We start from the raw sequence: 22450 nt of genomic DNA, 5'->3' as shown, positions 1-22450 counted from the left end.
ACGGACCGCTTTTAAAGTGACCTCGTGCACTCGGCATCTCGCCGAGCCCGTTCTCGCAGCGCGAAGGCGAAAATAGGGCTCGTATCGGGACTAGACGACCGTTGCTTTGCAACAAAGAAAACCTATAGGTGGAAGAAGGGCTCGTTTAACATGCAAGGTCAGCGAGGGTGTTGATTACTCATGCCAAGGCGGCGGGGTCGCTTCTCGCATCTCCGGTCACGATGGTTCGAAAGCTGAGAACGACCTGTAGATCATATATTTGGCTTAGGCTCTGTCTAGGAGCGTTGCGGAAGTTACCTTGGAGCATTTCAAGGTTGGACCAAGTGTTCAGGATGAAATGGTCACGTGACAACATCATTCACAGGCTACCTAGGTACGGTTAGTACTCTCAGCATGCTAATCTCGAAATCCAACATTTGCTATACCGAGGTACTCTGAACTCTGGTGGGCTTTGCTGTGTGTTTTGTTTTCATACCCAAGTTTTCTTATCGCGATGAGGTACAGCCACAGATCTCGTATTCATTCAGCCTCAGCCTGCTCAAGCACAAATACTCGACATTCCCATCCGTTTCGGTTCAATTCGATTGATATCGAAACTTAAAATGGCGACTCAAACCCAAACCTCGAATACACGGCCTCCATCTTTTCCTATCCTCCACACGCACCCGCCGCCAACACAAGGGCTTGCGGGATCTCCACAGCCTAATAATACAACTTCAACCATGCCTACGGTCTTGCAGCCCTCCGAACCTACCTATTTAGCACCACGAACCGAGTTCCTACTGGACTGGTCACTCAAAGTTCTTGGGGTAGCATCCGCAATCCTCTTTGGCATCTGGGCACCCATCTCCTACAAAGCAACGGCGAACGGGAACGCGGATAACAATGCCTCGCAAGACAGCCTCGTCTCCAGATTGGACGAAATGAATGAACAGGCGAGCAGCGCGTCAAGTCTTCAATCAAGCGCTCTGTATGAGGCGCGGAGCGCTGCATTGGCCCTTTCCGCAGTCCGAGCGAAAATGAATGGACTAGCGACGTTAAAAGTGTGGGAGTTCTGTGACGGTAGAGCGGGCGACGTTCGTGCCTGTAGCGAGCTCTCTGCGGCAGTGACAATCGACGAGGTCATCACTTCGCTTGTGGGAAATCTATCTCCTACGAGCGGTAATCCGGGAAGTTCAAACACACCTACATTGAGCAGCATACCTCCTCGCTCCACGACCGCTTCGTCTAGGGCGACAAATACACCGTCGCCCGTCGGAAGTGCAACCAGTAGAGGAGTTAGTGTGCCTTTAGCGGCGATTCTGGGTATTGTGTTTGGGGGTCTTGCATTATTAGGGCTAATTCTCGGTGTCCTTGTGTCTAGAAAGAGAATGAAGAACGTGAGAGAGGGGATTTGAACGAATGGATTAAAATTAAGCCTTCTTGTTTTACTAAGAAGATGTCCGTCGAAGACGCCACGCCCAAATCAGTAACGTCAAATCCCATTTTCAATAACCCCATCCCGAGCCCTTAATTTCTTATCTATTACCCTTCATTTCTGCATCGCTTTCTTCCTCCAGTATAGAGTTCCAACCACTAGCGCGATGAGCGCTATACCGCCAAATATCGCACCCAAAGCAACCGCGATTGGATTCGTGCCTCTACCGGTCCCATTGGCTCCGCCGCCAGGAGCTGCAGTAGGAGAAGGAGAAGAGAAAGAGGCGGTTATTGGATTCGTGGTTATCGGATTCGCAGTCCCTGTAAGCGCATAGAGTAAGCTGTCGATGCTCACGGACGAGAGCAGCTCTTCGCACGCCGACACTCTGCAGCCTGGCGCAAAATTCCACCGCTCTCAGAACAGCCAGACCCTGAATCTTCTCTTGCATCTCTTCCAACACATCTAGATGATCCAGGCGATTCAATTCGTCGAGCCTATCCAGCTTGTTCAACATTTGGCTCTGCGTAACGTTGTTGTCTGCGTTTCTGTCGATGGTGGCTTGGTAGGACATAGGCGCCCAAACGCCGAAGAGTATTGCGGCTGCTAGTCCGAGGAAGTGGATCATCCAATCGACTAGCACACCAGCGGTGCCAAGTCCGACTCCAACGTAGAGATACTATGTGTATACGTCTTCATTAGCCCGCGGACCGTGGAGATGAATAATTTGGAAAGCACTTACCCTGACGCCATAGGAATCGTAAATTGCTCCAGAGATGGTCGCAAGGCAGTTCATAAGACCGAGTTGGAGCGTACTAATGAAGCAAATTGTAGATGGTGATGTTCATAGTAATCCTGAAAGAAGCCGAAGCTTTCAAGGATGCCGTAGGAGTAGTAGACGAGAAAGAAGCCTAGAACCGTGAGCTAAGCAGCAGTGTTTCCTTCTTGCACCTTCATATGGTTGTACGTAGGAGTTCTGGACTCTCGACGCTTAATGTTCGTTGAGGGTTTATCGGCCATGTTGTCCATTATAATGAAATCCAAGAAAAGCTGCGCATGAACGAAGAGTCAAGCAAGACGGGTGCAGTAGACATAGCATTAAGTGTACTCTCCTCTTCATCCAGCTATACATAACTTCTACTAAAGGGATAACCTGTCTACGGAGCTCCTGATGTGGCAAGGTCCTCGTTTGATACGACGGGAGGCATCCAGTTTCCTACCTCTTCACATCTGGTGCGAGTCTGCCTATGATGAACGCCGTATTTATTATGAACGTACTCAGGTATTGCCGACGGAAAATGTGGGGAGTGAACTAACCGTACTTATTAAACATCATATTAACCACATTGCGTTCATCGGTAATCGTGGACAATGATCCGACGCGGTTGCTGAGAGAAGACCGAATCCTAGCGCCAGATACAGTTCTTTCCATCCTCCTGTCATCGCTGGAGCTATAGTCCTTTCCGAAGTTCCAAAGTATTGAGTGACTCCTAACGCCTGATGCGTCCTGCAAAATCCCTTAGCTGATTCACTTCCACTTCTCGTGAGCTCCTTTGCTGGCAGCCGGATCTAGGGGCTAACTAGGGTTTAGATCATCCAGAGGCGAAGCTTCCATATCTCCGCAGATCTCGGGCACCGGCACCTTGCGCAACTGGTTTCGGATATTGGTGACTGAAACTCCAACTTCCTCCTAGAGAGCTAACTATCGCTTAGGATGTAGTCGCGGGTGTTATTCACCCCCCAATCGGGCAGCTATTTCCGCAAAGCTCATCACAGAAGGAAGAAATTTGTGAAGAGTGGTTATAGTACAAAAAGATCTTGACCTTGGTGCCAGGGATGACCATAATCGCTAGATAGTCCTGACTGTAATGCTGTCAATATCATCGAGACTTATGTCAAGAGAGCCTTTGCCGAACTCACCGGTCGTCCCGACCCTTGATGCAAACCTTGTATGAGAAGTGCACATACTCAAGTGAGGCGCGCTCCATTGCTCCCTTGACAGTCACTTTCCAGCCCACATGGGTGCCTTCGGAGGGCTGTTTGGCCCAGAGCACACCATAGAGCATCTCTCCTACTTTGGATAGGCGGATAACTAGCTTGAGGCCAAGTGTTCAGATGAGCCTTGAGACTAATATCTATCGGCTTGCTACGCCACGGCGTACAGGAGATTTCTTGCACACGGCATCCGAAGATACCCAAACCGTAGAAGAATAAAGATGAAAATAGCCCAACTGCGACAATTATGTTGTGAGAGGGAAGAAGTCGCTCGAAAATTCGGCAGTTAAAGGAGGCGGTGAAGGCGGGGTTTTGGGAGGAAACGGAAACGCCCTGTCTCTTGGCAACCGAATGGTTTGACTACCACGTCCAGATCCAGGAAGGCTGTTAGGGCCCCTGGATTCCCCATAGGCGCGATGCTTTAGACAGCATTACTCGTACGTCTCATGGCGGCGTTAGAATAGAACGGTGAGAGCTTAGGCATCAGACTCGCGGTCCCATTTGAAAACTTAATCACAGGATACCATACGAGAGTCGTGCATGGCTTTCTCGCCTTTCCGAAATGTGATGGACCTAGTTCACCAACCCTCACATTGTCCGTTGTATGGTAGACTTTGGAGGCGAAGCTGCGGAACGCTCTCGCACCGGAGAGGCAAGCGGCTCCGGTGGGTTCATCCACGTTCTCGATAATTAGCCTGTATATTCGTTCGGGAACACACCGCGTGCCTGGGCTGAGCTTGACGGGTCCCGCGCTGTTAGGGTTAGCATTCTGGGTGAGAGAATCGGAAGATTGAGCATCAGTTACTCTTCCTTCCAAAGGGTGCGCAACCGCAGCGAAAGTGTCGATGTCTTCGGACTGTCGATTTTACCTAGGGCAGCTGGGCATATGGACGGTACAGCGCATAACGCTGCCTTCATGCCAAGGTGAAAGGCTCACACGCTCCACCACCCTCTTGCCCTGCAGCATGCCGCGCCTGAAGTCGCAATGAGCACTCTTTGAGTGGCCATGAGAAAAGTCGGAGATGGCTCGTTGAGGAGCGAAGGATCGCATTCGAGACGGCGTAGGCGTAGGAGAGCACGTAATTTCGAATGACGTCAGCGCCGAAGCGAGCCGTCAACCACTGGACCGTCTCCTACAGAACGCTCCTGCACTCCACCATCCCTTGACGATAAGGCACTCATTTGCGTTTGACCTGAGTTTCCGCCATTGATTCCATTTCTTGGATTTCCCGACCGCGTCCATCAATAGGTCCTGGGATTCCCATTAATCGGAGCTTCCAAGGCTCGTCCCACACCGAACCGACATGACCGCGGAGAAGGGGTGGGGGAACGATGTCCCTTGGTGGGACGAGCGACCGAATGGCACCCAGATCACCCCCGCCGCTCGCCATCTTCTGGAGACATATAGCGGCATCCCCGCCGAGAAAATCGAGGACCATGTCATCAGGATACGTGACGAAGCCTGGAACATATTTCCATACCCCTGCATAGGGCAGTTCCGATTCCTCGACTTGAGTCTGAATCAGATGAAAGAGTATGCAGAGGTTTTGCAGCGTCTTCAAAAAGGGCAGCAGCTATTGGATATGGCCTGCTGCTTTGGCCAGGAGATTCGTCAATTAGTTGCTGATGGAGCCCCTTCGGAGAACATTCACGGATGCGACCTTCGCGAAGAGTACGTTGCGCTTGGCTACAAGTTGTTCGGGGACCACAACACTCTGCGAAGCAAGTTCCTGAATGCTGACGTCTTTGATGAGAATTCAGCACTCATGGAGCTAGAGGGCCAATTTGACATGGTTTATGCAGGGTCCTTCTTCCATCTTTGGGGATACGAGGACCAGGTCAAGGCGTCAAAGGCTGTTGCCAGGCTACTGCGGCCGCAGAAAGGATCCATGATTCTGGGTCGGCAGATTGGCTCAGTGATCGCTGCGGAGCACGACCACACCACCAATCCTACAGGCAAGATGTTCCTGCACAATGCTGAAAGCTTGAAGAGGGTTTGGGAAGAGATTGGAGACGACCTTGGCGTGGCATTTTCGGTGGACGCCAACCTCCAGCAATTGAGCGAAAACCACTCCAAGTTTCACACCGATGACACGAGGCGGATCTGGTTCGTCATTCGGAGAGGGTAGCAAGACCCTCCGCGTTGCATCTCGCTATGTATACGGCTTTCTGCGAGCCAGCATCGGATGTTGCACTCGCTCTCTGAAGGAAGCAACGGCAATCTGTCGCAAGCGCTTCTGTGCGCATGCGGACGTAAGCCCTATACACCAGCATCAGCTTGCGGTTACCGTGCCTCTCTGCCTGAGTGAAGTCACCTACTCCATCGCTTCACTGCAGCAATTATTGTACATATTCGGCGCGGTCTGGACCGAATGCCGCACTCCCACAGCATCAGAATACGAACATGTTGCCACAACCTAGATGCCGTAGCTCAATAGTGTTTTCCTCGCAGAACTCCAAACCCAGGGAAAAAGGAGGTTTGCGCCTTATTTTAGAAGGGCAGGTTAATATCGACCGAACACGCGATTTGGCGGGGGTGCGGGACCAGGGGTTATCGAGCTACCAACCGTGGCAATTATTGTTTTTACTTTGGATATATTTCCTTCATACTCGTCATCTATTTTCTTCGCGGACTTCGGGCGGTTATTTCGACGATGCCAACGCGCATCCGCGGTTTCGGGGCCGCCTCCTCCCGGTTGGAAGCACGATGAGGTCGCCCTCGGCAGACAGTCAGAAAGCAGACACCAGGGAAGAGCCTCAAATTGGCCGCTAACCAGCAGGTTCTCCAATTAATTTGTGCTGAAAAGCTTCAGGACGCTGTCTAGCCCGACGCATTCGCACGCGAGGATCGATGCGCCCGAAAGGTCACTTCTCATCTATTCGCAAATGAAATATGCTACATCACGAGTCGGCTTCCCGCTTTCCCTATAGTTTTTATGGCAGCGTCGTAATCCATTCAAGGTACTTATAGGGCGAGATCTCCCCAACTGTCGCCAGCCTTTCCCGAGATACGCGAATATCTCGAAACCAAGAGGTTCAATATCCAAAGGTCATCGACAGGGCAACATGAAGGCACAGATACTGCTTGCAGCTCTTGCTGTAGTCGCAAATGCTCGTGTGATTGAGGAACGGCAACGAGGCAGGACCACTAGTCGCCCGGTACCTGGAGGAAGTCCGCCTGACGGTAAGTATCCGGCGCACAGATAGGGCCTTTCTATCCCGGTGGGGTCATCCATATATCACTCTCTTGGAGGCAATTCCCATAGCATAAAGTTCCTCAGAATCGCATCGAGCTAACTAGTTTTCTAGTATCACAATGCGGTTTGGACGCATTCGTTGGACACACCTCAGAGGCGCTGTTGTTCTGTAGCAGCCTCTTGCGATCGGGGACTGCTACCCAGATCGCTACCCTTACAACTGGCGCTACAACCACAATTCAGACTACCGTCTACACCACTCTTTATCCGCCGTCATCTACTCCGAAGGTCGTTATATCCTGGTTTGTTTTATATGCGCTATGCTAATGCTAGTGGTAGCCTCCGTCATCGACTCCAAAGCCCCCGTCGTCCACACCCAAGCCATCATCGACGCCAAAGCCATCCTCCACTCCCGTTACACCTTCCGCTAGCCCCTCACCGTACGCCTCACTACGTGACATGTTTGCTGGATAGATGCTAATGAATTGTAGGACTCCTTCGGCTGGATGCGGAATCGTTGGTTATACTAAGAGCACTGCCGCGTACTACTTCGATTCATCCGGCACCAAGAATACATGGGCGACCTGCAGCGCTGCTTGCAAGGCCGACTCCAAGTGCAAGAGCTTTGGATATGGAGAAGCCAATTGCATGCTCTTTGATGTTCTTGCGTACGTAGATCCCTTCCGCCACTTGGCGGTCACTGACTCGTCTTAGGGCGGACAACACCAACTACAATCCAATGTCGCCCTACACTTTCTACGACGCGAGCTGCCCGGTGGAACTACCGGTCAGGAAACGCCAGATCAACATCTCGCTTGGCCTTGGAGGCCCTGGACCGCTCTCTTCGGCATGTTCGTGCTTGATCACGTCGGGTCCGGCTGGCTCGACGAGGACGATTTCCACCACCATCACAAATAAGGTTACTACCACGCAAACCGTGACCAAAACTTTGAGTTTGCTGCCGGGTCTGCAATGAGATGGCCATGCGAAGCGGGGCGGCGGGGTGGTGGGATTCGAGGAATATTGCAGATAAGTTAGATTCTTGGTGTAAATTTATGGGAACCAGTATTCAAAGGTTCAATGAAACCGCTACCTACGTACCGTCTCCGGTCTCATGACGCTTGCCGGCTCCACAGGGGATATGTGATATCGTTGGCGCGGTGCAGGGGTATATAGGAACGGGTCAAGGGATCTGTACCTGGCCCGATCGACGCACCTATTTGCTCAATGCGAGATGGACGGACGGTATCTTCTGGAAACATAGAGGGTGAATGGATCAAGTCGAGATGGTCCCGTCGCTTCTCAACAAAGTCTCACCCGTCGCTGATCGAGGTCTCGTTTCGCCGGCTTGCAATGTCTTATAAAACTCCATCAGCGCCCATATAAGGGGTGCGGGAGTGGCCGTGTACTGCACGTGATCGCGCGCCACCCGTGGACGTGGAGGTGTCAATCTTCCAAGGTTGGAAAGTGCGCAGCATCACAGGTTTTGAGGCAGTCGCGACGGGGCCTAGTGGCCAAAAAGGCACTTGCATGGCGTCAACCTTGGAACAGCACCTGGGCAGCAAGATAGATGACTGTGGAGTATCACACTGCGAATTTCTTCCTCAAACTGCTCACCCTCTTGTCTCTCACAAACGTCGACGCCCTCGCAACGCCCCTCCTGAGCTCAAGCTCTCCGAGCCCTGGAGTGTCTGGGTCCAGCTGACTTGGTCAATTTCGCAATCGCTAGCAAAGGAAAACGGACAACACGTTTGAACAGAACCGGACCGTCGACGGAGAGTAGCACGCGTACGGTTACTGTCACGCAGTCATTCCACCTCACCGCCGGCGACCGAAAACGGCATGGCCGAGGCAAATTTTAGTAATCAGCCCGCAGGCGTTCGGTGCTGCTGATGCCAGCGCGCGCCACTAGCCGGAGGCTCAGCGCTTTTCCAGATGCTTTGCGCCAGTAGCGCAACCATAAATAAAAAAGCTTAATCCGACTCAGCACCGATACCACACGCCATGGACAGCCATGGCCAGCCATGGACACAGTGTGCGGCATCGTGACGTTGCGTGCAGCCGGACTGCCATGCAAGCGGCCAACGGTTGCTGGGTTGAGACGCCTCTCTCCTGAAGCAGTGGAATACGAGGGAACACGATATCCTGACTGGGGGCTACGGAACGCAGGAGAGCACAATCTCTACTCTGGCCCGCGCTCCGGATTTGTGTCGGCGAGGGTCGAATCCGCCAAATCCGTCCTGGCCGTCGAGGAGGCTCCTGTCGGCATGTGCGAATAATAATGAATGCATGCTGAGCATGCTTCAACAGTTCAACACCAGCGTGGAGAGTCGCTACCAGCGCACTGGCACTGGCACGGGCTGGGCGACGGCGTGGCATGTTTCTTGCGGCTCCATGCGGCAACAGAGGAATCGAGGAATCCAGGCCCGCCGCTCGTCGCTCAACGGCCGCGTTTGGCTGTTGCGCGTGCGATGGTGGCTGCTAGTGGCTTGGAGTGCCCAGGTCACGGTGCATCTCTCAAAATACTGTACCGCCTCGCAACGGGCGGCATGCCGCCACCGCCCAATCGTCGCCGCCGGCGTGCCCAGTCAGCGTCGCTTCTGGGCCCCATGTCAGCGTATTCAATGCCAATAGCCAGATTCGGCGCCCTCAGCCCATGGCTTGCCCGTATCGCGATAGCAGAGGATGGGCGGGTCGCGCAGCCATACATAGGTAGATAGCTGCGGCATGGCGCTCTCATCGGAGCACGGCCATCACGCATATTCTGCAATCTCTCTGCTCATCTCCCGCAGGCCCCTCCGCCGCATTCATAAAGCCGGCAAACCGTCCTTCGTTTCTCATGTTGCGCTCCTTGCCAAACATCTCGCTGCTGGGCGACAAACTGCTCTCGCCCAGGATGCAGGCTCTCCAGGTGCCCCGGAGGTACGGTCCCATTCCTCGCCTCGCCGACAGCGTAGACTACTAGCGCTACACGTTTCACGACGCTGTCTCTTTTATTAGCCGTGCTGGACCATTTGCCCGTTTGCCCGTTTGCTAACAAACACCCGGCCTCTAGGTCGATAATACTCGGCATTTCTGCCGTCACAATATTCGTCGTTCTCTACCGCTTTTTCGGCGACCTGCCCGTCGAGTACTATCGCAACTACGGCCCCGCCGAAACCTTCACCCCCGTCCAGACAAACAACGACCGGCCGCAGCCGGGCTACTTCAAGGCACAGCCAGAGTGGGACTGGGACGTTCCCGCGTACTCGAAAGGATGGCAGGGCTATGCGCGGCCGCCGCGCAACCGCGACATCGTGGTCCTGACGGCGAGTGATGGCGGCGGCCACAACAGCCAGATTCCCAACGTGCTGGAGCGCACCCTCGACGACCGCGAAAGGTACTGCCAGAGGCACGGCTACACCAACCTCTGGCTCAACACGAGCCGCTACGACATCGGCGAAGCGCACAGGGTAAGTCCCGGCCTCTCCGCGCTGCACTGGCGCACCGAACGCTGACGCTCCCATTTGCAGACATGGTCCAAGATCCCCGCCGTCGCCGAAGCCTTCTACCTCTACCCCAGCGCCGAATGGGTCTGGCTGATCGATACCGACATCATCATCATGAACCCCGAGTACGACCTCGTCCGCCAGATCCTCGCCCCCGACGCCATCAAGAAGGGCATCATGCGCGACACCCCCATCCTCGACGGCCAGCTCAAGAAGAACCCCACCAACATCTCCACGCCGAAAGACTACCGCGTCGAAGACATCGACATCCTGATCACGCAGGACCACATCAGCGTCAATACGGGCAGCACCTTCTTCCGCCGCACCGCCTTCACGCGCATGCTCCTCGAGATGATGACGGATTACACATTGCTCATGGGCCAGGACCACGCCGGCGCCGAGCAGGACGCCATCAAGCACCTCATGCTCGAGCACCCGCTCGTGCGCAGCCACGTCGGCGTCTACCCGCAGCGCAAGTTCAACGCATACGTGCAAGGCAGCGATATCATGGGCTACCGCGACGGCGACCTTTTGGTCCACTTTGCGGGGTGCTGGACTGGCGGCAAGTGCCAGCAGTGGTTCGAGGAGTTCTGGGGCAAGAGGGGCCACAAGGACCGCTGGCGACCCGAGAAGGAGCCGCTCCCGCCCAACGATCCCGCCTTTATGCGCCGCTGACCCATTCTCCTCTCTCCGCACGGGCAATGCCGTTAATCACGAGTTGAGCGATCCGCTGTTCGGCCGTTTGTCTTCTATGTCTATAATACCCTTATCGGATACCTTTTAGTACCACCATTGTAGGAAGTGCGGGAACACGGACTCGGAAGGAGTTTTGATGGCGTTCTGTATCATGGCGGACATTACAAGCAGAATTTCGGCGAAGCATTGCTAGACGGCGTTTGTCCCTTTCGTTGAACCCGGCGCGCTGGATCGCCAACGCGCTTTCCGGAAGAGTTCGACCTGCCCGCCGTTGAGCGGAGCAGCATCAAATGAAGGAATGTTATTGATGAAACACAAATCCCCCCTATTGAATGCATAGACCCCCGGTTCGCAGTCCCTGACCGACGAGGCTGTTTGCACTGCGATGGCCGGAGGTTGCCACCCCCAACAATTTCTCGATCGGCTCCGCCCTCCCGTCGGCGAAGCCAAACAATATTCATGAAACGAGAAGGAGCGGGCCGTCATCATCGGTTTCTTGTGTGGGGGGCCAAGCTTTGGTTCCACCGTTCCTCGGGCGGTATCCGCAGTGGGCCCTTGGTTGCCTCGTCCCAACCGGGAATAGTGGAAGATAGGCGCTGACAGGAGGATTCCGTCGATCCCAGTCATCCATGGATCCGTGAGATGACGGAGGAGTATGGTGCTGGGTTGTTTACCGCATCTTCTCTCCCGTCTCTCCTCAGTCAGGCTGGTACCCCATCGACGCTTAGTGAGGCCAGCTGCTCCCGCGGGGATGCGTCTCCCTACACGCGAGTAAGTATGATCTCATGCGATCCCTCAGCAACTCTCTCGATATGGCCCCCTGTCACCAAATGGAGGCTTCTTATCCGATGCTATTGCTCGGCGGCCGAGTATAACTTCTCAAATAACTAGTATAGCACACCATCACCACCAAGAGCTTGCGCTACGCAAGACTGTCACCTATAACGCACTCCCATTTTCGAATAACATCAATTACGCCATCTTATTCTTCGCACTCGCTCAGCCATTTCGATGGGCATCGCACAGAGTTCCGACTACTATTCGACTCCGGTTATGGCCCTCCGGGCTGCCGCCGCAGCCTTCCGTACCCCATCGTCGACCCATTCCCAAGCCGCCGAATGAGCATTCATTTGCTCCAAAGCGCCCCTCAGCCTCTCCTGGCTTGCGCTCGCAATAGCCACCACCTCCTTGCAAACCTCCTCATTCTCCCTTTCAATCGACGAGCGCACCCCACTTACACTGCCCTCGAACTCTTTAAAGCCCCGGTATAGAACCTCCATACGCCGCAGCTCCCTCACCACCTCGTCGTGATCTTTCTGCGCCTTTCCCGCCCGCACGATATTTGCCATCGCGGACCGCCATCCCTTCCACGCATCGTCCATGGCCGTTTCATGCTCCTTCCGTACATTCACGCCATGGAGCGTGTAGTCTGCCAGTCGGCGCTTCAGGTCCTGCTCCGTCACGCCGCCGAATTGCGTTTTCGCGCCGAGTGCCTCGGTGCGGATGCGGATCTCGGTTAGGGACTGCAGGCTTGTCTCGGCGTTTTGCAGCCCTTCTAGCATGATGGATTGCGCGGCTTTGGCCAATGCGACAGCGTTGGTGAGGGCTTTGCGTGCAGCGGCGGCATTGGCGATGTGGATGCCGAGCGTGCGCTTGAGGGAATGGGAGGATGGAGCCGACATGCGTGGTGTTTGCTGACGGCGTGAGAAGTGTACCATGGTGGATGATGGGGCGCTTTGCTTACCTCTCGGTGGAATGCTGGGGTGGGTTCTGTTGCTGGGGATTGTGTGGGTAGAATGGTCAGGACCGAGGGAGAGCTTGTGGTGCTGGTTCTATATAGCGCCGAGAAGAGGGCTTCTTTCACCCGTTGCGTGGAAGGCATTAGTCGGGGAAATGCGTCTGGGGACTCTTCTCTGTGTTGGACAATCAATGGCGCACGTTGTGCAAAAGGGGGCGGTTTCCACACATCGCGAGTGGCTGCCGCCTGCAATACCAGCGACCTACAGTACAGGACATCATGGCTGACGGATTCCGCGACGCAGTGGAGACGGCGTTTGACATAGCGGAGGCGACCATAGCCAATGCACGAAATCTCGCCCGAATCGCTCTTGCTCATCCACGGCCGTTGGGAGACAGTTGATCAGCGCGACCCCGAGAACAAGAACGCTCCCCGATCCTGTCGTAGAAGTATCACACCCCCCAGACCAGTTCGCGAGAAGACTACCGGCCCGTCGCACGCAAGCGCTTGGACCCGGCTTGACCTCGTCGGAAAGCCCGTTACAAAGCTGGTCTGAAAGGGCGCCGGGAAGAAGAACGGTGCATCTGGATTACGTACGGCTTCTGTCTTATGATCAATGGGATCTTATTCCTCAAAAACGATGATGCAGGCGCGACTTTTACCTGGTTGGAGCAGGAGGATGTGCAATTATCGTTGCGAGAGGTACTGGAATGGGAATGCTTCAAAATGGTTGAAACTACCTGACATGCAAAACGCTACGGGTCGAGCGCGGCGGTGGCTAAATTGGTACGGTGTTCAAGCAAAGGGAAGGGAAAATGGCTTACGAGACCAACTTCAAAGGAGGGGAGATCCTCGGTCTTGAGGAGCTCATCGACAAGAAACAGCAGAAGGGATGAGACGATGTGAAGTACAGATTGCGCTTGGTCACCAGCCGCATAGGGGAGTTTTATTGACAGGGGATCACTACATTGTCTTCACCCGCACGCAGGAAGGACAATGGTGGGAAAATGCAATGATGATGAGATGGAAAGGGCGACCTTTGATGATGTCGCATTTGCATTGCATAGTTTGCAATTGCGCTAGTGATATTATGAGACAAGGAAACTGCTTGCTCTTACTAGTTGGGCAGGTTAGCAAGCTTGCCAAGTAAGAGTCTTTGCGGTGGGAAAGCGACGGTCGACATCGTTTAAACGAAGAGCGGTCTTTCGCATCGCTAAAGCCTTCGTCTGTGGTGCGCTACGTCGTCAGAAATCGGAACCGACTATGACTGAGCCGAGGATGGATCCAATCAGTGGGAAGGAAGACGGTGCAGGAGGTGGAGATGAGAGGAGTGAGGGAAGGGTTGGAATGGTTCCTGACCAACAACTGAGAGCCTTGGAAGATGAAGCCGGAACGGAGAGGCGGGTGCATGATGTGAGCGGCGGTGATCGGGAACGGATGGAGCAAGGTGATCTAGCAATCAAGCCTGGAGACGGTGGTGAGAAGGAGCAGGAGATGCGAGTGCAGTACGAATGATCAGCCACGCACCGACTTTGGGAGTGTCCGGATGCAGAAACCGAGAGGACTGCGTAACGCCGCAACCACGAAGCTCCCCTTCAATGCGGACCCGCAAGCTCTCGCCACAGCGGTCGACTCGCGTTGGTTGAAAGGGTAGCTTGGCGAAGAACATATCGGTAATGCGCACGACTTCGGCCCGCGAGTACAGGAAGCCCCCTTCTCCAGCGAGTATTTAGTAAGGATAAGGAATATGTCATCATCTACGAAGTTTAACCATCTTCCAGAGCTCCTCAAGGTTTTGCGAGAACTTCGGCGCGAGGGTGCGGCTCCGAGTGATGCAGCGGTGGCACCATACGGTCTACAATATGCTCTTGCTAGAGTCACTGGTAGGGCGATTTCAACGGAGAAGTGGGGAATGAGCCCGTGGAATAGCTTCGTGAACAGCTGCGCTGTTCCACCCAGCGCGCGGCCCTCGCAGGAAGTAGTAGTCTTGTCCTTGGGCCTAGCGGCCACGTTTTCAAGGACCTCTTCTGGGTAAATTGGGTATCGAGTGCAGTATGCCGGCATCTCGAGACGGGTGTTCAAGAGACTGCCCGACGGAAGAAGGCGACTAGATATTGACGCTCCAACCACTACCGGAGCGTAAGCTGGTAGCTAGTGCGGAATCGAGAGACAACCCGGCACCTATTATCACGCTGAACGAACTCCTGAAGCATCGCCAGCACGAACAACCGATCGGCTATAATTGCCCGGGCTACGGAAAATGTGATGCTAGGAGACACTGGCGTCTCAGGAAGTTACCTCAGTACCTCATCCTTCAGTTCGACCACGTTCCATTCGAGAGTCCATTCGGAGTGAAAGACGGAAACAGTATCCGCGAGAAACTCGCAATAGGGTGGACTTTAGTAACCACACTCAGGATATGTCTCCTTTTACTGATATCAAGGCGCAAAAGTGCACCTACAAGCTACAGTCAGTCATTTATCATCAAGAAAACTCCATGCATGAGGGATACTACTCGATGGTGACGAAGATCGGCGGAGAAAGTGGAGACTGGTGGCAGTGTAGAGATGGTGAGGTCAGCCAAAGTAGTTTCGGCCGAGATGGCCATGCGCATCTCTTGATGAAGAACCACAAACAGAAGGCTCATGCGTACTTGACGTCCTACAAGCGGATCGCCAGCGAGGCACTAGCTAGGAAAACGGTAGGGAAACAAACAACGGAACGAGAAATCCGCGGTGAATGATTGTGGCCATGCCAGGCGAACAGATGAGGGTGAAATGACTGCACCGCTGAACGCGAACGACCTATATAAAGAATTCTCGTCGAGGACAGAACCCACCACCTCTACCGCACTGAAAATGCCCGACGAATCAGCAAAATCCGGGAGGACCCACCCGAGAGGCCTCATGAAGAAGGATAAAGATTTCAGCTTCTCCAACGCGGTTCTTCAAGCGCTCGCGACTGCGTTGAACCCGACATGGCTCGTGAAGGAGCTCGGTGACGACTACATTGGGCCTCGTTTCCCGATCGAGCATTCCTGGAGCGCGAGCAAGATGGACCGGACGATTCAGAAAGCGATAACGACAAAAGAAGGCCAGCGCTCGCTCAATCCAGTTGCGGAGTTGTTGTATGTTCTCGAATGTATGCAGGTGGAGGAGGACGGGAGCTTTGAATGCGTCAACCCGTATCCGCTACAAATCATGCTCTCGCTGGGGAGCTGCGAAGCCGGCGGAAGCGTTCCCGAGAATCCCTTCGAATGGCTCTGCAAAATCCTGGATCTCATTTCTTGCCATTATCCTCGCGATGTCACGCCCATCACCGAGGAATCGCGACATGTCTTAGTCAACAGCCTCTTCCGCATTAGTATGGAATATGCCACCACATGCATGGGATCGATGTGCAAGGGCCACGCCACAGACCGCGGACAGCGAAGCTCCTGGACTCTGCCGATTGATGTGCCATTCAAGGACCCAAGCTCATCGAGCCCAATGTCGATTACCAGCTGCTTGAAAAGATACTACGAGAAGATCGAAAGCAAAGAAGCACGAGCCTGCGAGAAGTGCGGAGATCGGATGTCGAACCAGGAGCGGTGGACTGGATTTACTCAGCTCCCTGACACTCTCATCGTCGAGTTCCGGTACGCGGAACCACGAAGAAGCGCTAGGAAAGCAGGAGGAAGCAGCAACACGGCCGAGCAGGGCGTGAACGTTGACGTGACTCTCGATGGCGTGCTTCACCTCCGGGAGTTTTCGAAATCCAGCATCGAGAGCGTGGTCTACGGCCTCCAAACCATCGTTAAGAGTAGAGAGAAAGGCGGAAAGGGGGGTCATTACCAGGCCTTTACGAAAACGAATGACGGGCAGTGGTGGAAATGCGATGAGCAGGTGGTCACGAAGTCTACGCTCGTCAACGCTTATAGCTCGGCTGCGTTAGACGGCGGAAGGGCTCATCTGGCATTCTACGCTCGCGTCCTCCCGCAGTAGGACCATAGTGGCTCTGGGAAAGCAGGTGAAGTGGCGCAAGCATCCGATTAAAGGCTGCTTCAAGTCCGTGCCGAAGTGGATAAATGGTCTAAGATCTTGGGGAGTGCATGTCGCTGGAAAATGAGGGATAGTAGGGATTCGAGAAAGTCGAAAACCTAGGGCTGTTGAACGTGCGCTGAAAAGCGTTTATTTGGAGGTGAAAACCCGGTATAGTTACCAGAACTGCCTCTATTTGATGCATCCTGCCAGAAAGTGCTTCGGTGCAAAATAAGAGCATAATATAGCAAAGAGGATCCTTGATTCCGGTACCGCTTCCGGTCAGTTCAGTCGCAATCGCCCATAACAATCCGTTGGCCATGAACGACCATACCGGGCTTCGGCGTGAGGTTGACCAGCATCGAGTGTTCTTCAGTAATAAATGTGCTTCGGGCCAATGTTGCTGCCACGCCATTTCTGCGTCAAGTCAGACCATTCTGACGTGTATCGGCATCAAATGTAACTTGCTAACCATTCTTGCCAGCATTTTAGCCGCAGCTGTGGCGGTTCCACGTGAGCCAACTCGACGAGTTATGTGGACAACAACACTCATGGGACATTGGCCAATTTTGGCAATCAAACCTTGGGCGAAGGGCCTTGCTGTGGTGAGATATTCCAACCAAACTAGCTTACCAATCCACTGACTAATGTATGGTGAGGGAATACTTTCAAACTTCTAGTACATCTGGAAATATGCACGAGAGGAAAAAGCCGGCCCAACAGAGCGAGGCGATCAGCATTGCTGGAAACTGAGTCTTAGATATGGAGTTGGCTGGCTGATCTAACCCAGTCATTCATTTAGGTATCGAAAAGCAGATCTCCTGCTTGCTTTCTCCTCCACTCACGGCTCCGTCAGGCCTTTGTGGATGACCTGCTTTGGGTCTGGCTTGAGGGCTTCCACATACTCAATGCTCTCCCTCGTCTGCTCGAAGTGCACACTTCCGTACCGGAGCAGCTCCCCAAATGTCCCGGCCTCTGTATCCTTCCCTTCATTTTCTGGCAGGTCAAGAAGCGCACCACAGTGCATGTCATGCGTTAGTCCCTTCCCATGCGTGATTTTCTGCAAAGAGCTCTTCGTCAACATTGTCCACACCGCCTCGTACGCCTTTTTATACCCCTCGGTCTCCTGATCGGCACCCCGGCTCATATTTAACGCGTTCAGCAGATCTTCCCCCTTGAAGCCGAGGATCATCTCAGCAGCCCAGTCCTCAGGCAAAGAGTCGAAATACAAGACTTTCTGGGCATGATACTCTACGCCATCAAAGCCGCCATTTGGCTCCTTCAGCCATGCGAGTCGGATCCATGCAATTACCTGGCCGACGTAGCCCAACACGAAGAGCTCGTCGACTTTGTACTCCCACTTGAAGCCTCGCTCGTGGACCTTTTCAAAGCTTAGGTTGGCCACGAATCCAATTAGCGGCGATGCGCTAAGGCCTGTGTGCTCGTCTCGGCCGTCCCACAAGTGAATGAAGAGCTCGTGCCTGGTGAGTGAGTTAGCTTTCGGTGCTCGTAAAATCATAATCCAGATTTTCATGCTCCGTGACCGGTCAAGCCCTCGAACGACCCAGGCGGAGTTTCTCCATGAACGCATCCTGGCCTCGACCAGCACGCCGTCCAGAGCTGAACTGCAGGGCGCTGTGTGTGAAGATCCCACTCACCATCGCTTGATGAAGGGATCCCCCTTTCTCGCCGCAATGAAATGATTCGCCATATACTGAGCAAACATCCACGGCGTACTGATTGTATACGGAGTATCTTCATCCGCAAGCTGGTCCCAACAAATCTTGTCTAGATGCCTAAACAGCACATTGCCGACATCCATCCATACACCACCATAGGCGTATAATGCAGCACCACGCAGGAAGTCGGCGCTGTGCGGGCCTATGTACGGCCCGGTCATGGTTCCTTTGACGAAGCATTCGGGAAGCTCATTGGGCGAGATCCACTTCAGCGCGTGGTTTGGCGAGCCGGGAACCGTGTCGAGGACGCGGACGGTCCATTCGGAACCGTGAAGGCGCACCCAGTTGATGATGTTGCGCTGGCACCAGGGGGGCATAGCTCGCACGCCGGCATGCCAATAAGTCCAGATGTTCTTTTCGGATGAGATGGGCACATGCTCGGTGAGGGATTCGAGGATCTCAGCATCGTTGCGTTTATCCTTGGACTCTACGTAGCGCAGCTGCGACTTATATTCTTGAGGAATGGGGATTCGAGAGCCGGTCATTTTGGGAGGGAGGTACTAATCAAGCAGACCGAAGAAAGCTGAAGTGGCGATCAGAAAGTACTTAAGGGGCACAGAATAAATGCCATTTAAATGGTGCCACGCCGTACGCGCCGCATCACGCCGAGAGCCTAACGTCTACCTAGGTAGGTAATCTAGTTATTCGCAAGATATGATGTGCGCGGTCTTCCGTTCGACGTGTCCGATTGGTGTGACGTCTTCCCGCTTATGTCAGATTCGCAATTCGCACGAGATACTTTGCCGGAATGGGGCCAAATGAAGCGATAATGCGACAATCCTGGACCAATGAGTGCAATGCAAGCTTCGCAACATATCGACCTTCTTTACCACGGTTGGGATGTTGCGAACAAGGGAAGGCTCCACGCAAAAACTAGGAGATGATAAGGTCTTGGAAAACGTACCACAGCGCCTCTCAACGCATAAGTGTCTTCGTTTCGACGTAAGAGTCAAGTGGAACTTGTTGACTAAGACGCATTCTGAACTTACGAGAGCAGGCGCTATTAATTATCCCTGGCGATCCCCGGCGGACTAGCAAAGCTGTTACTAAAGGGAAGATGGCTGACAAATTCACACGGCTTCGCCTTCCTTAGGTTAAGATATCCGGAGCGATAAACAAGTTAAGAGAGATGAAAGGGTGCGGGGGTGAGGCATCGATTAGTGATGAGAGAATTTAAGAGGAAGCGGAATTGTTCTCTAAACTGCCCCGTTCCCGTGATGCTGCATGAAGGACTTGGGGAGTTGGTTTCTATGTCGAGCATTATTTGAAGGTCGAGCGGTTACGACTTGTCCGGATTGCGAGATGGCGAGCACAATAGAGAGATATGCATTCCATGGTCGCAATTGGGCTGAGGTACCGTGCTGCAGCAAAGCAACCGAGGAATCGGCTTCTGACATTCAGAGGCTCAGCATATCGGCGGAGATAAACTGAGCTACTGCTTCAAGTTGAATGGGGCTGGTGGATTGCCCCAAAATCGAGAGCATTTACTGATATTGTTTGTTATTCCATTTTACTCCGTAAGGAACGTCTTGATCCCTCATGTGTGCTAGGTACATACCAAGATGTGCAATTTTCATTAGAAGATTTCCGCCCATCAATCAACACCCAGCTTTCCTGGAAACGCTATCATTATCCTCTTAGGGCGTACTAGCATCTATCGTCTTAGCACTTCCGAATGTAAAGGCCAATTGGGGCAGGGTTGTAATCCTGGAAGTAGCGTAGAGACATGCCATTACTGCCGCACATCCTATACGCCACCCTTTGACTCGCTGCACACGAACTAGACATAAGTGTGTACGAGTTTCCAGGTGTCATGCTCCAACTGCCGAGCTCATAGCAAGCGGGTTGATTGGCCCAAGACGTCTTGTCGTTAGCGGCAGAATCGCACTTCCCGACCTCAATGCTACCAGTACCGGACCACATGTAGCTGGACGTCTCTAGTTAGGACTGCTTAGGCCAGAGAAACAACAATGTGCAGGTGCGGCCAGAGTAGGAGCTTGGAATGTCGAAGTTGAAGATCGAGCACGTGGTGCTGCTAACCATACCAAAGTAATTGGTGCCGTACGCCTGGCTCGGGTGCTCAGAGTTGACCGGGACGATCAGGTGAGGGTATTGGTAGTTTCCATTCAGGTCGACTGGGCAGTTGTTGGCTTTGCCGCTGGACTGTGGAGGCGTGGGAGCAGTACCTGTTTGCTGCGGTAGAGAAGGTGGACTTGCTGAGGTTTTGATGCTAGGAGACAATGGCTTTACGGAAGTTGTCATGCTGCGGAATGATGGTTGCTCTGAAGTCGTCTCGCATGAGGGCCCACTGCTGGGTTTGGTTTCGGAGGAGACCGGCGGGCTGTTACTTGGTTGGCCTCCAGAGTAGCAAGATCCAGCGGAGCCCAGAGTGATTTTAACGCAGTTTGGTTGACCAGCGACAGGCTTCGAGTAGACATTGTACGGGCCGTCGGGCTTGACAGGGCAGGCGTAAAAGGTAGAGCCGCCGTTGTACGTAACCATTCCGGAAGATCCGATCGAAAAACCAGTGGTACGGCTCGCGCCGATATCGCACTGGAGCTGCGTGGTGGGAGCTGTGAGAATACAGCCACGGCCCGAAGAATCGGTGAAGCCCACATTGCTTAGGCAGTAGCAACCAAAGGGGTTATCTCCGCCAATGCTGTTCTGGCCATCACCGATCTGTCTGAGGATACCCGATACCCCTCCTGATGCACGAAGCTGGACACATTGTCCTGGCTCTCGAGCTACGATGGCGGAGGCACCGAGGCTGAGAACGAGTTGGCTCGAAGCGTACTTCATCATAACGAAAGATAACCAACAAATATGAATGTTGTAGAGATGCGGATAGGAAGTGCCCGAGACGTAGACGAAGACCTCTTCTTATATCAACAGACGTCAAATCCCCAGCCGTCCCACCGGTGATGAAATCGAGCGTCACCTCACCATAACAGCATCCGCATAAATGGGCGTAGGATGCAACAGACCCAGAGATTACTTGAAGCTAAGAATTAATAGCATTGCTCCACAAAAAGAGGTGGACAGAATGCTTGCTGAAGCGAAGGCGTGAATTCCGAAGGGGGACCAAAGTGGGTATCGGATTGGCCTACTTTGGAATGAATAACAGAAATGAGCTCTAGGGAACCGCAAACTAGGAAAGATAGCATGATACGAAGTGACTATTGGAAGCGCCGTCTCCAACGGAGTACGGTGGGTGCATGTGGAAAGCACGAGCCGGGACCTCGGAGCTGGCAGGTATACGTATGCCTATGCTCCCCTCCCCGCAACGGCGAATTCTGAATTAAGCTATTGATAACTAGGGCTGAAATAAGCTATTCCGGCGACCCAATGTGAACGAAAATGCGGGGTGCGTGAGCGGGAACGTCGGAACCTTCGAACTAGCCTTGGGTGAATGATGCAAGTCACGTGATGGTCGTGGTTGCTCCAGCTCTCAGGGCTCATGGAGATCATTCTGATATACGCCTAGCCTATTGTAACCGCGGTTACGTAGACTTCAGATTCGATAGTTCAACAAACAGCGCAATAGTGTTGATTTCTTCCGTCTTACCCAAGCGAGGTAGAGTCGGAATGATGTAAATCGGCGACAACTTGCTTCGATGCTGAAGGGCCATAGGGGATTCTTATGCCCCTCGCGGCCTTGGAGGCGATGTTTTTGGATGGAGGGTATGTTAGCGAGCCGAGAAGATGAGGGCTAAATTGAGATGGGTAGTGGGAGGACGTTCGGGCTGTTTACCGACATGGATAGATGGTTATGCATGGGCCATGGCGATCATTACCCCTTCCGGTTCCGCTGCCATCCACACCACTCTCATCGCCACGTCTTCACTCTTAGATCAAACGTGAACAAGGGCGTCACCGCGTCGTTCCAGCCGAATACCACTCGTTCTCACTTTCGGGTGTTCGTTCGGTGTAGCATACCGCGCGGCCCCGCGCTGAATGCGACGCAGGGCGATTTGGCACGATTTCGAAGGATTCGGCTCGGCATGCACGGCGCAGTGTGTGCAGCAATCGCGCGAACGACAACGAGGCCGCCTGCGCCTCATGATTATGGAGTGAAATGGGGCCAAAAACGTGGCGCTCATTTCCCCGCCTTCAAATGCTGAGCAGAGCCTCCCGTGGCAATAACTTTTTCTCTTCCTTCTCATC

At 53.6% G+C, this 22450-nt stretch overlaps 12 protein-coding genes across 12 annotated transcripts; 5 read left to right on the top strand and 7 right to left on the bottom strand.

Moving 5' to 3' along the window:
- Positions 1-722: 722 nt before the first annotated feature.
- On the top strand, positions 723-1397 carry BU26DRAFT_547169 (uncharacterized protein; the record flags this gene model as incomplete). Its single annotated transcript, XM_033831873.1, has 1 exon — positions 723-1397. One exon carries the CDS (start codon positions 723-725, stop codon positions 1395-1397), a length of 675 nt encoding a protein of 224 aa, XP_033690144.1.
- Positions 1398-1531: 134 nt separating this feature from the next.
- Positions 1532-2434, bottom strand: BU26DRAFT_500760 (uncharacterized protein; the record flags this gene model as incomplete). Its single annotated transcript, XM_033826520.1, has 3 exons — positions 1532-1737; positions 1772-2093; positions 2366-2434. 3 exons carry the CDS (start codon positions 2432-2434, stop codon positions 1532-1534), a joined length of 597 nt encoding a protein of 198 aa, XP_033690143.1.
- Positions 2435-3655: 1221 nt separating this feature from the next.
- On the bottom strand, positions 3656-4435 carry BU26DRAFT_151278 (uncharacterized protein). Its single transcript, XM_033819985.1, has 2 exons — positions 4215-4435; positions 3656-4161 (listed from the first exon to the last, which is right to left on the bottom strand). Exons 1-2 carry the CDS (start codon positions 4325-4327, stop codon positions 3831-3833), a joined length of 444 nt encoding a protein of 147 aa, XP_033690142.1. The 5' UTR covers positions 4328-4435; the 3' UTR covers positions 3656-3830.
- Positions 4436-4562: 127 nt separating this feature from the next.
- Positions 4563-5676, top strand: BU26DRAFT_151226 (uncharacterized protein). Its single transcript, XM_033819984.1, has one exon. It carries the CDS (start codon positions 4714-4716, stop codon positions 5536-5538), a length of 825 nt encoding a protein of 274 aa, XP_033690141.1. The 5' UTR covers positions 4563-4713; the 3' UTR covers positions 5539-5676.
- A 799-nt stretch (positions 5677-6475) lies between these two features.
- Positions 6476-7582, top strand: BU26DRAFT_559756 (uncharacterized protein; the record flags this gene model as incomplete). The annotated part of the gene is made up of 5 exons (XM_033832739.1): positions 6476-6593; positions 6719-6894; positions 6946-7046; positions 7098-7274; positions 7321-7582. The coding sequence occupies 5 exons, from the start codon at positions 6476-6478 to the stop codon at positions 7580-7582; spliced, it is 834 nt and encodes a 277-aa protein (XP_033690140.1).
- Positions 7583-9502: 1920 nt separating this feature from the next.
- BU26DRAFT_527960 (glycosyltransferase family 34 protein) lies at positions 9503-10769 on the top strand (the record flags this gene model as incomplete). Its single annotated transcript, XM_033830816.1, has 3 exons — positions 9503-9528; positions 9662-10058; positions 10119-10769. The coding sequence occupies 3 exons, from the start codon at positions 9503-9505 to the stop codon at positions 10767-10769; spliced, it is 1074 nt and encodes a 357-aa protein (XP_033690139.1).
- A 128-nt stretch (positions 10770-10897) lies between these two features.
- Positions 10898-11622, bottom strand: BU26DRAFT_151209 (uncharacterized protein). Its single transcript, XM_033819983.1, has one exon. The coding sequence runs from the start codon at positions 11415-11417 to the stop codon at positions 10980-10982; it is 438 nt and encodes a 145-aa protein (XP_033690138.1). The 5' UTR covers positions 11418-11622; the 3' UTR covers positions 10898-10979.
- A 205-nt stretch (positions 11623-11827) lies between these two features.
- BU26DRAFT_500756 (uncharacterized protein) lies at positions 11828-12508 on the bottom strand (the record flags this gene model as incomplete). Its single annotated transcript, XM_033826519.1, has 1 exon — positions 11828-12508. The coding sequence occupies one exon, from the start codon at positions 12506-12508 to the stop codon at positions 11828-11830; it is 681 nt and encodes a 226-aa protein (XP_033690137.1).
- A 1479-nt stretch (positions 12509-13987) lies between these two features.
- On the bottom strand, positions 13988-14592 carry BU26DRAFT_500755 (uncharacterized protein; the record flags this gene model as incomplete). The annotated part of the gene is made up of 2 exons (XM_033826518.1): positions 13988-13993; positions 14056-14592. 2 exons carry the CDS (start codon positions 14590-14592, stop codon positions 13988-13990), a joined length of 543 nt encoding a protein of 180 aa, XP_033690136.1.
- A 794-nt stretch (positions 14593-15386) lies between these two features.
- On the top strand, positions 15387-16511 carry BU26DRAFT_559753 (cysteine proteinase; the record flags this gene model as incomplete). Its single annotated transcript, XM_033832738.1, has 1 exon — positions 15387-16511. The coding sequence occupies one exon, from the start codon at positions 15387-15389 to the stop codon at positions 16509-16511; it is 1125 nt and encodes a 374-aa protein (XP_033690135.1).
- An 877-nt stretch (positions 16512-17388) lies between these two features.
- BU26DRAFT_600694 (uncharacterized protein) lies at positions 17389-18818 on the bottom strand (the record flags this gene model as incomplete). The annotated part of the gene is made up of 2 exons (XM_033835192.1): positions 18206-18818; positions 17389-18028 (listed from the first exon to the last, which is right to left on the bottom strand). The coding sequence occupies exons 1-2, from the start codon at positions 18769-18771 to the stop codon at positions 17389-17391; spliced, it is 1206 nt and encodes a 401-aa protein (XP_033690134.1). The 5' UTR covers positions 18772-18818.
- A 1102-nt stretch (positions 18819-19920) lies between these two features.
- BU26DRAFT_583765 (uncharacterized protein) lies at positions 19921-21088 on the bottom strand (the record flags this gene model as incomplete). Its single annotated transcript, XM_033834578.1, has 3 exons — positions 19921-20189; positions 20235-20472; positions 20635-21088. 3 exons carry the CDS (start codon positions 21086-21088, stop codon positions 19949-19951), a joined length of 933 nt encoding a protein of 310 aa, XP_033690133.1. The 3' UTR covers positions 19921-19948.
- Positions 21089-22450: the final 1362 nt, after the last annotated feature.

This window comes from Trematosphaeria pertusa (assembly GCF_010094035.1).
Source record: "Trematosphaeria pertusa strain CBS 122368 unplaced genomic scaffold BU26scaffold_2, whole genome shotgun sequence".
Classification (NCBI taxonomy): domain Eukaryota; kingdom Fungi; phylum Ascomycota; class Dothideomycetes; order Pleosporales; family Trematosphaeriaceae; genus Trematosphaeria; species Trematosphaeria pertusa.
This window is presented reverse-complemented; position numbering and strand designations above follow the sequence as displayed.